Source organism: Bactrocera neohumeralis, unplaced genomic scaffold (genome assembly GCF_024586455.1).
Source record: "Bactrocera neohumeralis isolate Rockhampton unplaced genomic scaffold, APGP_CSIRO_Bneo_wtdbg2-racon-allhic-juicebox.fasta_v2 cluster11, whole genome shotgun sequence".
In the NCBI taxonomy this organism is placed as follows: Eukaryota; Metazoa; Arthropoda; class Insecta; order Diptera; family Tephritidae; genus Bactrocera; species Bactrocera neohumeralis.
In genome coordinates, this window is record NW_026089624.1 from 3,472,083 (window position 1) to 3,487,729 (window position 15,647).

The 15,647-nt window shown below is 34.7% G+C and overlaps 1 protein-coding gene across 12 annotated transcripts in view; it reads left to right on the plus strand.

The window, feature by feature from the left end:
• The window catches only part of LOC126765669 (tau-tubulin kinase homolog Asator-like), a 403,818-nt gene that overhangs the window by 207,637 nt on the left and 180,534 nt on the right, over positions 1–15,647 (plus strand). Inside the window, exon 9 of one of the 12 annotated variants that reach the window (XM_050483289.1) lies at positions 6,882–7,253. The exons of the other annotated variants lie outside the window; for them this stretch is intronic. Within the exon in view, the coding sequence (XP_050339246.1) occupies positions 6,882–6,886 (5 nt within the window). The 3' untranslated portion in view covers positions 6,887–7,253. Of the gene's footprint in view, positions 1–6,881; positions 7,254–15,647 lie in introns of those variants that run through there. 12 annotated transcript variants of the gene reach the window in all.

Sequence of the window (15,647 nt, forward strand, 5' to 3'; positions counted from 1 at the left end):
TAACACTTGCCTGACGATTTTCAAGCACTATAACATTTTTCTTTATTTTCATCAGTTGAAGTGGTTGAACACCGGCCAGAACGAGGCCTGTCTTCAACAATCTCTCGACCGTCTTTCAAAGGCTTTGTACCACTCGTAGGCCTGTGTTTTCGAGTCACCCTAAGACTTTTCCAACATTCGCAACGATTCCGCTCACTAAGTTTGATTAGAGGTACATAATTTGACAACAAAGATGTTCGATATTTTTATCTATTGTAAAAGTCGCAACGCACTCTGAGGTGTACCGACTTATGCATCTGCTCTAAACAAACTGGTTGACAGTCATAATTCTGTGGTCACAAGCCATAACAGAACAAGTGTGTTTTTTTGATTTTTCAGTAGAGCATTTTAAAGATTCAAAGTAAAATTTGAAAAAAGTTTTTGAAGGAATCCCGGATTTTTTTTTTAATATCTCAAGTGATATCATATCCATCTTATACTGCAAAAAAACTTAGGTAAGTGCCCGTAGTTTTTAAAATACGCTTAAAAATGTGATTCAATCCTTTTTTCCCTAAAGTAATTTGACACAATTGAAAGACATAACTTAACTTGTGTTATTATTCCGAACTAAAGGTTCTACTCTCCGGCGACACAATTCAAGTTATGCCAATATTCCGTAATATTAAACCAAATATGTTTAGCATAACATTAGTTGTGCTCTTTTGTCAAAGTTGGTTGTATATTAATCCGCAGTTTATTTCCATTGATTAACATATACCTATGTATATTATACATTCTTAAATAAAGGTGTTATTGAACTCAAATTAGTGCATTTATTTAAACAAATTAGCCTCTTGTAATGAAATGTGAAAGCTAAGAATAAAACATTGGAACTTAAGCAATTTTATAGTACATACAACAAGATTTTGAAATCAGTTGATATTAGAAAAATATGAAATAAAATTAAAAAATAGTAAGTAATGCAATATGATAATAAAGAACTAAACGTGAATGTCCACCATTTAAAACATAAAAAAGTGATTTTTATGATGACAGGATATCCTATTGAGAGGTATCGTTCTCAATGTTTTCAGTTGAGGTAAAGGTATCGCCAATGTCTAGATCAATATTCCGTATATTTCCTGAGTTTAAGTTGTTGTAGAAACTATGGAACATGGGATCGATTAAGTTTAAAATGCTTAACAAGTCTTCCTTTTTCTCTTTCGATATAAAGAAAGGAGAAGGCAAAATTTATTTTCCATTTCAATTACTTCAAACGTTTTGTTAGTACCAACTGAAAGAACGAATTGATACCAATCACGTGGATGGTGGACTTTCATAGTAGTATTCTTCTTTTTTCGTTCGATGAGGGCGTGAGCCACATCACACTCCATATGTGTATGCCCTGAACTTATGCTCAATCATTTTAATATTAGGGTTGCTCTCTAAGAAAGCTATAAACATTGAGCCCACAAAGGAGTTTTTATTTTGGCCAACGCATGAATCGCTATAAAATACGATTGAGTCAACATATTCGTCTGTTGACACCTTCTTTAAATGCTGGAAAATACATGATGATATTTCGTTAGCACCTCGCTGCCCAACTGCTTCGTGCCACATATAGCAAAAGGCCTTATTCATTTCACAATCGTATATGGTTAAATTATAAGTATTCAACTGCCTCTTATAGTAGCAGACTGAGGTTTTGAGGTAAGGAGTTGGTAAAACTTGCTGCAAATCAAATGTGTACGTTTTTATATTTATATGAGATTTTCACAGATCTTTATCAAAATCCTTTGATTTATAAGCTCTATCTGCATCTTCGTGATGCCTTGCTTGTTTTTCAATCAACATTGTATATTCTGGCATATTTTTATTGATGTGGTCTAATTTGGATTTAAAGCAGTCACATTTATTACAAGTATCAAGTTTCGGTTGTTTGAATCTTAAGTTCATTGTGTGGAAAATTTCTCAATATTTTGCTAAACTTATAGGAGTTTCAACCTCTTCGCAGTACAAACTGTACATTTTTGATATTGATAAGTCGGAACTTAAATATTTAGCACTTGAATCACGCCGACAATAGTGACAATAGTTGACTTTTGTAGGCAGGAAAGCTATTAATATGTTGCGTAATAGTTTCGACCTGTGATTCGTTTAGCTTGTTTATTGGAGTGGACTTACCTCTCTTATCGGCCAATGGTGATTTTGGATAATTAAGTTTCTTTTCAATCACATTCCTCAAAAAACTGTTTGTTTCTCCAAAGCACTTCAAAAAACAACCTTTACAGACGTCAACTTTGTCGCTATCAATATTTACAGAATAATAGTTTGTTATTCGTCGAATTTTCGTTCTAGTTGATTTTTTTTCAGATAGCTTTTCGCCAATTTCGACGAGTCCACAAATGACAAGTAGCCTTGATTTGTAGTCGCCCATTCTCCAATATTCCTCAAAAATGTGCTTTTGCTTTTCAAAAGGTACTTTCAGAGCGCATTTCTTTCGGCAACTTTCGAGAGGTAGGCACTTGCGACCAGCAACCACTTTTCCTTTTTTCGTGGTGTACGATCTTCCCGAATTTCTATTTAATTGTCTGTCTTTTTTTATATTTTTGGGAGGTTGAGTAAAGTTTTGGACATTTTCATCAGTATCGGCATATGGACTCTCTAATATTGACTCCGAAATATAAACAGGTTGATTCTCCTTTTCTGATTCCGTGGTCGCACTTGAAACAATATAGTCGGGATCTCTGATAGAATCATCGCTGCTAAAGTCCATTTCGAATAGTTGCGGAGATGTATTAACGATCTGAGTTGAGAACAATTTTGTAAAATTGCGTGAAAAATTGGCAAATCCGCAATCTACACTACATGATGTCTCATTCGGTACAACGGGATCGTGAAATATGTTTAAGAATAAGTTATCGCCTATGGCTGGAAAATGGCTCGTATGAAAATTGGCTTTCTCGAAGGGCCATTGATGTAAATCACGCGTTTCTGAAACTTCAATGACAAAAAAATGTGGAACAATTTAATAAAACTTGTTTCAAACACTTAGAATGTCGGATAAATTTTAACCTACCTTGGTCTTCCATTGTGTTTTGAATTTTCACTATGTAAATATGTACTGCAAAAAAGCACAATTCAGGACATTCTTTAAGCTAGCACTTGGAATAAAAAAGCAAGTGAAGTTAAATTGTTGGTTGCAAATAATTCGTTTTGGGAAAATACCATATCTTTTGTTATCTTAACTAATGATAAGACACACAGCACAAAACAAAAGCACAACTTAAGTTATGGTAGGCATTAGAAAAAAAATACTTTGGATAAAACAACACAAATATACTTATGTAAGTTTCGGAACAACAAACTTACTTCGGAATAAAAGCACAAGTTAGATATGCTATTTTTCCGCACGCAAAAAATGAACAACCAGCCGCTCCGCTTGTTGAATGTGAACTGAGAACAAACGCACAAGTGAGGCGAAAATCAGCTGATGTCAGAGCACTGGGATGTGTTGTTATTCCCTGTGCAATTTGCAATCACTTTGATTTGATCAGTTTTTCTTTCGTTAATATCTCGCTAACTATTGGAGTGATCTTTATAAGATTTTGACACAATGTGAAATCAGGTATGGAGATTCCAACCATGATAATAAGTCATTTTGGCCAAAAGTGGAGTTGTGTTGTTATGGCTTGAGACCACAGAATTGGCATGGTAATTAAGGACAGTCCTACCTATTCAGCAAATACATTTTTGTGAAATATCATTCACCCGTGCACTTTAATTACAACGCCCAGGTGTTTTTTGTCCCAATGTATATCTTAATTTAGTGCTTAGTTATGGTACTCTATATGTTTTCGATTGATGATGTTTTTTGGGCGTGGCAGTTCGATTACGCCCATCTACGAACTCGTCCTTACTTTTTCTTTTGCTAAGAAATGCGCATGCCAAGACAGAGACAAGTCATCCTGATTTCAACTCGTCTCGCCATCATCATCATTTATATATACGTATATACACGCATATACATATGTATATAGATACATACATATATGTATACTGGAGACCCGTCCACGCTTTCAAAAAATTTTTTTGTATCGCATCAACATCAAGCTAAAAATTTGCTGTGCTTCTTTATTTGATTTATTGACGAAGTACGTTAAGTGTGCAGGTGCGCAGTGGTTAGATACGATTAATGGAAAAGGTATGCAATACCATAAGAGAGGCCGACAAATTTTTCAAGAAGACGTATCCTAAGCGTTCGTTCGCATTAGGAAAAGTACTTGGCGATCAACTTATCCACTTATGTGAAACAAGATGGGTTCGACGGCATGAAACAGTTATCCAATTTGCCGCAAAATTGTCCTTGATCGTCAATGCTCTGACAAATATTAAAAATTTGGCATTTTTTGCATATGTGATATTCCATTTCTAACTCGCTCACTCAGCAAGATTCTTCTTAAAGAATCGATCGATCTGGTAAAAGCATCAAATATGTTAAATACGATGCTGAGGGACATTTTCAATGCTAATCAGACACAAACAAATGGCGGCAGAATTGAAAGTTGACGAAAAAAAACAAGAATCTGCGGCTGACAAACAAAACGCGAAAATTTCTGCAAGAGAACTTGAGAAGAATACTACAGGGTCTCAGTGTACATTTCTCTGTTGGATACAATCATCCAAGATTTGAAGACGCGCTTTTCTAGAGAAGTATTGAATGGATTTCAACTGAGTTTCGTGCTTCCAGAAAAAGTATATGCTTTAAAAAGCAAATTAACGGAAAACTTTACTGACTGCTTGATAGAAAGGTTCAAAGGCCTTTTCGATAATGACAACAACGTGCAACGCTTGAAGCTCAAACTTTAACTTGAATACTGGCAGTGTCATTGGCAGAAGCTAAAATCAAAAAGTAACAAGTTACCGATTACTACATACGAGACGTTGAAGGACTGCGATGTTGGCCTATACCCCGTAATTCATAGTTTTCTTCGCATATTCTGCACACTTGGTGTGACGTGTGCTAGCTCTAAATGCTCTTTTTCGACACTTCGCCTCATGAAAACGTGGCGTTGGTACACACGCATCATGACATTGAAGTCACTGTAGACTCGAAAGGTTTTTAAAACTTGCCTCACATCTTGTTGTTTTGTGAAATTTTTCTATTCAATACACGAACTGACTACTGTACACTGTATAGATTTGATATTAGAAGGTCGTTTTGAAATTTTATCACCATGATATTAAACTGTCTAGTCTTTATTATATATAATATAATATTCTTCCAGTTTTAAGTAAATTTGGGTGCCGCATAAGATTAAAATCCAACAAAAACAACGAATTACTGATTCTGAGGAGTGTTTGAATGCTCTTAAATCGTAATAATACATTCCGTCGATGTGTGACAATAGAAACATGGCACCATAATTTCCCACTGGAGTCCAATCGACAGTCATTCTAGTGGACTGCACATGATCAACCGGTCCTCAAGCGTGGAAAGACGAAAAAGTACGCATATACTTCATTGTTTCTGTTTAAATGTTACACTGCTCTGTGCAATGCTTTGAAAATATTTCTGTATATCTGAAATTATAAAAGACCTTTTTATCAACACTTCTATTTTTTATGTTAGATGTCGCATTTTGTTTATTATGAATGCATTTGCGTCCTTTGCCCATAATCTAGCAAAGTAGCCGCAATGCCTTGACAACGAAAATGCCAATGTCATTTTTTGTTATGATTTTAAAAATATCTGACCGGCTGGTTTTGCATTGTGCAGAAGCAACAATCAGTATAACCTACATACTAAGTATGCATGCATACGAAAATTAGTGTTCTCCCGCTTTAGCTCTGTGTTGTTATTTTTTTATTTATTTCTTTTGTTTTTTGAAGTAATAAAATTTTCAAATGATTCTTACATGAATTTTGCGCACATGCTTATGATTTGAAATATAATTTCGATAATTATGAATTGGCTTTTAACATAAAGAGATATAAGGTATCTCTTGAATTGAAGTGCCGTTGATGTCGATTCAACCAACTAATTGACGTTGGATAAAAGTTTTAAAAATTTAACTATCAATCTCAGTGTTGCAACACGCAAATACCAAACACAATTAAAAGTGCAAAAAATCGGAACCACAAATCTGTCATAAACGATTCACAATTATACAATATACTATATGTATGTGCAACTTATATACGTACATTGTTAGCGATTTTTGTAGATACAAACTTATATCTAATATTTTTAGGTGATACAAAAACCGTTAGATGAAGAAAACTATTATACTCTTTAGCAGCATGTTGCAAGAGTATAAGAAATGATAAACTAGAAACGTAATTACCAAAGCGTTCAAATTGCGGTTAAAACGTGATGGTAAGAAGAGGCATATTTAAGGCAATTTATGATTGCCAAAAATCTGAATTGCTAGCAGTATGAGCAATGGAACTGCGCATTGCTAAAGTTTAGTAATTGATGTCTAAATATATTTCATACATGTGATATCACACCGTTAGAATTTTTCCTGTGGGGATATGTAAATTATGATATTGTCTATGCGGCCAATCCCTCTTTGATTCAGGTCTTGGAGCAAAACATCGCGCGTGTCGTTCCCCAGTTACGAGTCGAAATTCTTGAACAAGTAATCGAAAATTGGATTGGATAGCCCCAGATAGTCTTCATGAATTAATACCAAAGAATGTTCTTACGAATGATAATAAACATTTCACAATAAATTTGAAGTCTGTGTTTTTTATTTAAAAAAAAAAAATAGGGAACCTCCAAAGGGGTCACCCTTTAGAAGACATTCCTTCAGATGGTGGCACATTGGCTGCCGCACGCCACCTTATTCCTCAAAAGCTTTACGTGGTATTTTAGTAATATATTTTTTTCCTTATAGCCTAGCCTACCAATATTAACAAGGGTGCCTTCGAGATGGAAATCACGACAGCAGTGTTGCAAATTTGGCAAAATGTCACGTTCTACTGGAATTTTGGCAACACTTAAAACAACAACACGTTCCGTTGGATCCCCACTTGCAATGTACATTGCTATGTAACAATCTGCCATATACATTCCCATTGAGGTTGGCAATGTTCTTGTGTGAGCATTTGATATTATGAAATAATCATTCCCGAAATGGCGTCGGATAGGTAGCTTCAAGCTTATATGGCGGATGTTTGAGCTCTTGAACCGTTAAAATTTTTATGAGGATGATAAAATTTATATGCAAAATGAAAAGAATAGAAATATAGTTTTTTCTACAAATGTACTTTTTGGAAAAAAAGGATATCTTTAAACCTAAATAATTTTAACATAATGTTTATTTACCATGCAACATAACAAAAAACATGGGGCAGTGGCATTTCATCTTTGCTGCCATTATGCAATTTAAGCTATGAAAGCATTTTAAGAAATGAAATCTGCTCTGTCCAACAACCAAAATGATAGTAGATGGTGTTGCAAATAGTACGCTCAGTATGTCGATTATGTTGACCATAAAGTGAGCGAAGCGCGCGGAACACATTCTTTACATAACTTGAGTTTTCGTAATAAAGTGTTGAACGACTTATAAACGTTGTTCAGATGTAAGATTTTTCATAAAAAAATGTCAAACAATACTGAACAAAAATAACATGACAGCTTGACAAGACTCATGTGTGGCTTCTGAAGCACTTAGATCTACTTGGATGACCAGTTAGAAGAGCCTTTTGAATTTTACCTTTATTCAGTAAACGCGATATTCTGAAAAAGTTGTAGATGAAATGAATAAAACAAAACTTACCCCAGTGACTACGAAACTAATCATCTTTTTTACGTTATTGTTTATTGTTTTATATTAAAAAGTTTATTTTTTTTTATCATAAATCTATTAATATAATACTAAATAATAGAGAGTGTTCAAAGTGTACGGACGTGTTTATTTAATTCGCTCCGTGAATTCTGTCTTTACAAAAAAAAATAATAATCATCGAATTGTAAAAAAAAACAAAACAAAAAACAAAATAGTGCACACAAATTAATAATAATAAACATAAACAAATAGTGCACGAATCAAAAAGTGAAAACAAAAAAAAAAAACAATAATGAGCACTTCGCAGCCTCACCAGCAAGGCCGTAGGCAGTGTTGCCAACTTTATTTTTATCAAACCACCAAATAAGGCAGTATTAACCACCAGAAAACCACTAAACTTTGTCGGGCTCTCAAACCACCAGAATTCCACTAGAAATTACAGTGCGACACAAAATATTACTTATGAGGGACAACCATCTGTGATACTTGTGAAATGTCGCGTGCTTAAGCGTAGTGTTAGCTGCAAACTCGCTATAGTAAAATCACTAGGGTCTTTAATTCGCCCGTTGGAACGCGGTAGGGCGTTCGACTCGCGCTGTGGTAAAGGCAAGCGGGGAAATATTAGTTTAAATTTAAAACAGAGTAGAAATAATTAAAAATAATAAAATAGAGTACTTAGATTTTGGTTTGCTATGACAATAAAATACTATACTGCAATATAATATAATATGCACGACTTTTAATTCTTTCATGACTACTAATCATACAACTGAATATATAAATATTTACTACAACATATATCGGGTGATTTTTTAAGAGCTTGATAACTTTTTTAAAAAAAAAAAACGCATAAAATTTGCAAAATCTCATCGGTTCTTTATTTGAAACGTTAGATTGGTTCATGACATTTACTTTTTGATGATAATTTCATTTAAATGTTGACCGCGGCTGCGTCTTAGGTGGTCCATTCGGAAAGTCCAATTTTGGGCAACTTTTTCGAGCATTTCGGCCGGAATAGCCCGAATTTCTTCGGAAATGTTGTCTTCCAAAGCTGGAATAGTTGCTGGCTTATTTCTGTAGACTTTAGACTTGACGTAGCCCCACAAAAAATAGTCTAAAGGCGTTAAATCGCATGATCTTGGTGGCCAACTTACGGGTCCATTTCTTGAGATGAATTGTTCTCCGAAGTTTTCCCTCAAAATGGCCATAGAATCGCGAGCTGTGTGGCATGTAGCGCCATCTTGTTGAAACCACATGAGTCAACATTTAAATGAAATTATCTTCAAAAAGTAAATGTCATGAACCAATCTAACGTTTCAAATAAAGAACCGATGAGATTTTGCAAATTTTATGCGTTTTTTTTAAAAAAAAAGTTATCAAGCTCTTAAAAAATCACCCGATATTTATATATTGCAGTTCTAGCTCTCTTTCACTCTCTATGTCTAAGCAAAATGTCAATTAAGTGAACACCACTCTAGTTTTGTATTGAAGTAATTCTATGGTTGAAATCTTAGACGAATAAAATGTTAACTAGGTCTAATGTTATAAATTGTATCAGTAAATTCTGCAAAGTTTCATATCAAATGATAAAAAAACACAGCAAATATGCATATTGCTTTGATAGTAATCAAAGGGTACTTAGGTAAATTAAGTATGTAAGTAGTATTCTTTATTGTGCACTACAGGGTCTTAACGTAAACATATGTAAAGAAAACAATATAGGTAACAACAACAGGCAGTCTTATCGCTAAAAAGCGATCTCTTCCAGACAGCCTTAGGGTATTTGTATATTATCTATGTATTTAACATCATTCCACTAACCACCACTAACTGGAACAATCTAATCCACTATAAAATCCACTAGCCACTAAAACCAAAAAAATCTCGCTGTTAGGCATGCCTAAACCACCAGATCTAGTGGAAAATCCACTAAGTTGGCAACACTGCCCGTAGGCATTCCTTAAATGCCTACTTCAGCTTTGTCGACCCAACAACAATAACAACTGCTGGCAATAAAAAGTGTAACGGCGATGATGAATCATCGCGGCGATCAGGTGAAAAGAAAGAGCAACGCAATCAGCGTCACACCAACTAAAAATAAAACGGAAGTTTTAAATGGCAACAGATTTGCCTTACTAAGCAATGCTTTAGACGACGATGGGAAGGGTACCACCACAGTCGTTGATGCCAAACCACCTCCAATATATTTGCGCTAGCGTAGCAGTAATACTCTTGTTGCTAAATTAAGTGAAATTGTAGGTACTAACAATTATCATTTAGTGCCTTTGAAAAAAGGCAATATGGATGAAACGACAATTCAGTCCTACACTGAAAAAAGTTTTAAGGAAATCGTTAAATTTTTGTCAAATAAAAACAAGAATTATTATTCGTAACAACTGACGAGCTCTAAGGGCCTAGTTGTTGTAATTAAGGTTATAGAGTCCGCCGTAGACAAAGAAGCATTGAAAGAAAGCGGGTTTTGGTATTAAAACCGTTGTAAATACATATATTTAATAGGAACAAAGTACCACAGCCAATCTTTAAAACTGAATTGTTGCCGAATTTGAATCAACTTAAAAAAATGAGACCCATGCTATATACATATATTCTGTTTGCTGCATCGTAGAGTAACTGTTGAAGAACCACATAAAAGAAACGGTCTGGTACAATGTACTAACTGCCAAGAATATGGGCATACCAAATCATATTGCACTCTACGCAGTGTTTGTGTGGTATGTGGTGATTTACATTCCACTTCAAAATGCACCCTTAAGAAAGAAGAATTAAATAGGAGGAAATCACACTGCTAACTACAGGGGTTGTCCTGTATATAAAGATTTGAAATCGAAGTTGTCACAAGGCATTCAATCACGTCGTAACCATATAAATTTTAGTAACCTCAGAGAAATCAAATCCTATTACTTCTGTCAATAATAATATGCAAGGAAGCTATGCAAATGTAGTGAAAGGTAACACTGTGCAAATGCAACTGCCACAAAATCCTCCAAATGGAGGTATTGAAACTATGATTTTAAATCCTACACAGTGTATGACACAATTTATGTCTAGCATGCAAAACATGATCCAAGATTTAATAAAATCACAACATCAAATTCTGCAAAATTTATTAAGTTAAAATGAGCTTACTAAATATCTGTATATGGAATGATAACGGTGTTAACCAACCTAAATTAAAGATCATTAGATTTCTGTCTGAAAAAAATATATATGTAATGCGTATATCAGAAACTCATTTAACAAATAAAAATAATTTCAATATACCGGGATTTAGACTCTATGTTACAAATCATCTGGAAAAGAGCATGGTGGCACGGCAGTGTTGATTAGAAATCGTTTAAACCACTATGCTCTAGTATGTATCTCATGCTACTCCACAGTTACAAACTACAACAATTTCACTAAAAATCGGGGTTGTGACTTAAAGCTTACGGCTATATACTGTCCACCTCGTTTTAAAATTACAAAGAGCGAATTTAAAGACTTTTGTGGACCACTAGGTCAAAGTTTTCTAGCAGGTGGAGATTACAACACAAAACACACGTACTGGGGCTCACGTCTTATTAATCCGAAAGGACGACAGCTGTACCACACTATTATGAATAAACATATTAACCTGGACATAATATCTCCTGGTAAGACCACATACTGGCCCAGTGATAGAAAAAAAATACCAGACTTAATAGATTTTGCTGTAGTCAAGAATATATATAGATCGCTTATGACAGATGGTACATGTACAGACTTATCATCTTATCTTTCTCCTGTACTAATAAAGTTATACGAACAACCCATGATATTTTAGCCGAAAGTCATCTCATAAAATTAACTAGTTGAAGTATTGAAAATATGTCAGCAGCCACATCAATATTGATTGCAAAATAAATACAGGAAGAGACATTGATAAAAGTATAAGAGGATTTAATGATGTAATAATTAATGCAGCTGTATTGGCAACACCAAAAAGAAACGATAAACCAATTGGTTTTAGAAAGATCACCAATAATGCCAATAATGAAATAGAGAAACTTGTAAGTGTCAGTTAAGTCGCTCCACTTCAACTCTGCTTCAACTGAAATCTGCTGTACGAAAGTTAAAAAAGCGCTTAAGGGGGGGAGCCTGCTTTATGTAGAGGCTTAAAAAAATCGATTTTTTTAATTTTTTTGGGGAAGGAAAGAAATAAGTGATTAAAGAAACTTTTCTAGGGTTTATAGTTATATACTTAAACATCGTTCACAATTTTTTTGGATAAGAAATTTTTGATATTCTGCCTTTGGGACGCATTTGCCCGATGCATCTCGCATGTACATTTGTCGGACGGCGGGCAGGATGCAGGTTGCAATTTCTATCGGAAATAAAAAATTCAAAGAGATTCATTTTTTCTAATAATGTATCTTCCAGTTAAACTAAAAAAATTCCGAAAAAAGTGTATAATTTTAGAAATTTTTTAAAAATTGAAAAAAAGTGGTTTTTGACCAAAAAACTTGTACTTAAGGTTGTTTAAAAATATGTTCAAACTTGACTTTTTTTTACTCTTTTTTAGTTAAAATAGGAGATAATTTAATGCCAAAGATAATAAACTCTGCCCCAATTCCACACGACGTTTAGTTTTCTTTTTATCCTGTCCGCCAATTAAGAAAAATCGTAAAAATGAAAAACCGAGAAATCGCGCGTCAAAGTTTTCGCTTTCTTCCAAATCGCTCATATATCTGCTAGACGCTTGGTCACTATTTTCCTTCTAGCTTCGAAAATATTTCAAATTCTCATCTAAAACTTTGGGGACATATTCTTAGATTATTTTTAAAGAGATTTAAGCAAAGAAAATTTGATTTTTTGAAGCTTCAAAATCAAACTTCCCCCTTAAATGCGAGGAAGAACACAACACCGAAAATTATATAAAGAAAATGCGTCCAAATTCTAGCAAAACTCTCTTTGGTAAGCCCAAAAACCTCTCAAGCCAGCAGTAGATTTCGGCACGTAGTGATGACTAAAAGGCAAATTGCTTTGCAAATCACCTACATAGAAAAGGTATTTCAACCTTATTGTCCAAAGAAAAACTTTAAGTTGCCAACTTTGCCCACTCCCGCTAACGAGTCGCTTGTTTCTATTAAGACTTCTATTTCTGAAGTTAGTAGAATCATAAAAATGCTTAATCCGAAAACGGCATCATGACACGATAATATTACTCCAAAAATGCTAATTGAGTTGAGGAATATTGCTACAACGGTGCTTTCCTTGCTTAATGCAATTCTTGTTTTTGGAAACTATCCAACTTTTTGGAAAAGTCGCAGGTCATCTTGATAGGTAAGCCTGGGAAAGGCTTAACACAGCTGTCTTCACACAGACCAATCAGTCTTCTACCCTATCTTTCTAAAATATTTGAAAAATTGTTACTATCAAAGATGAAAACTTTCCTCCACGAAAATAATATAATTACAACGCACCAATTCGGTTTTCGTGCTAAACGTGCCACTGAAGACGTAAATAGAATTACCAATTTGAGAGCAAGTAAATAGAATTACGAACGATTTCAGGAATGCATTCGAACACAGAGAGTACTGTTCAGCTATTTTGCATAAAACTTTGGAGTCATATTTTAGAAACAGGAAATTTACAGTTAAAGGAGCAGATTTCATATCAGAAGAACGAGTAATAAAGGCTGGTGTACCCCAGGGTAGCGTGCTAGGCCCAACTCTACATAAGACATTCCAACAGCTACTAATATATGTATTGACATCCACTTTCGCGGATGACAAAGCTCTAGCAAGCCGTAACAAATGCCCCATCAGAGCATCAATAGTATTAGGGCAGCACTTAACTTTTGTCGAAGAATGGCTATCCAACTGGCGTATTAATGAGCAAAAATGCAAACATGTTACATTCTCGCTAAGGCCAGAAATGTGTCGGACAGTTAAAATAAACAATGTTCTAGTACCCCAGGCGAATGAAGTAACTTATCTTGGGATTCACCTGGATCGAAGAGCAGAAAATTTAAATTGGCTTTTAAACAAAAGTTCTAAACTTAGCTTAGACAATAAAGTCCTATTATATAATGCAACCATACAAGCGATTTGGATGTATGGCATTCAACTGTAATACAAAGGTTCCAATCTAAACAGAACAGTCACGGGTGCACCATGGTACATGCCTAATGAAAACATTCACAAATATCTTTATATTCCTATGGTAAAGAAGGAGATAGATGACAGCAGAATGAGATGTGTTTCTAACCTTCGTGAACATCCAAACCCCTTGGCTAATGTCTTGCAAATTCCTGCAATCAAACACGGTTAAAAAAAGTGATCTACCAGCTTACTAGAGAGCAACGTTCTACCAACGTTCACATTCTTGAGCTTCTTTAGATTTAAATAGATTTAAGATATGAATACTTATTTTTAGGCTGTAATAAACAGATCCAATAAATAAAGAAATATGGAAAAAAAAACTAAATAACAGATAGATACTAAAAACGTAATAAAAACGCAACACCATATTTTTCCGCTCTTTTGACAATTCTCTTTAGTATGGTTTGCCATTTCATCATGGAAAGATACACTATCCAAAAATAATTCGAAGTTATTGAAAGTGGTCTCAACTTTAAGAGCGGTTTTATCAATAAGAGCGCTACAAAAGTTTTTTTTAAATAAAATAAAAACGCTTGGTGATATAAATTACATTCTTTATTCTTGTGAAAGGACATTCGTACGTACCCCATGAGTCCCATTTCATCCCTAAAAAATTACGTTTTGGTGAGTTTATGGGCCGGCGGCGCCATTGGACCGTTCTTCTTCCGTGATGATCAAGACCATCACGTTACTGTGTATGGGAACCGCTACCGATCAACGATAACCACTATCTTTGATCCAAATTGGATGATATGGACTTGCACAATATGTGGAACCAACAGGACGGCGCCACAAGCTACACAGCGAATGTCGCAATCGATTTATAGAAAACCAAGTTTGGTAAGCATTTATTTCACGAAATGGCCCAGCCAGTGGCCTATGGTCTATGCCTTCAAGCCAGCGACGATTGATGAACCTCGTACGAATATCGAACACGAATTTGCAGCAGTATCGGCCGATTTATGCTTGAAGACCGTCGAAAATTGGGTTCAGCGTCTGGACTTCTGCAAGGGTGCCCGTGCTGTCTGGGTCCTCGAAAATTAATTATTTTATTTTGACAATTTTTGGTCATACGATTAAATCTTCTTTTATAACTGCGGAAATATACAAACAACGAAAAGTTCAAGCGAAATATAAAAAATAGGCTTAAGCTTAGTATATGTATGTTAAATGCGACTAGTTAATATGCACAAACAAACATACGTATAATTGCGTGAACAAAACCTAGCGGTACCATACTATATGTGTGCAAAGCTAACCAATGTGTATGTATAGAATACAATCCAAATACTATTATTAATTGCACTAAAGTGAATGACTGCAAATGCAATGTTGACCTTGAATATTTTAGGCAAATAAGTGGAGAATAAAAAGTAACATAAACTTTATAAGAACATATGTCCAAAGAACGCAGTGGTTCGCAATCGGTGACCCAACATCCTAGCTGAAAGGTATTTCAAACAGGTAGAAGTGCTAGCTTGTGAATTGGTCTCTGATTGCTTTTCTTCGCTGTTCGAATGCCCACCCTTATTTTCGAGTTCTTTCCTGGAATACAGTTCACAACTCTTCCAATATTCCATTTTTCTTGTGGTAAGTTGTCTTCATGGATGATAACCATTGAGATGATTCAATTGACCACCTGTTCTAAAACATCTGTTTAATTTTAGTGACTTCATTCAATCTTTGTGATTTTAGCTGATAATCTCCGTTCATCTGTTTAATGTTAGTG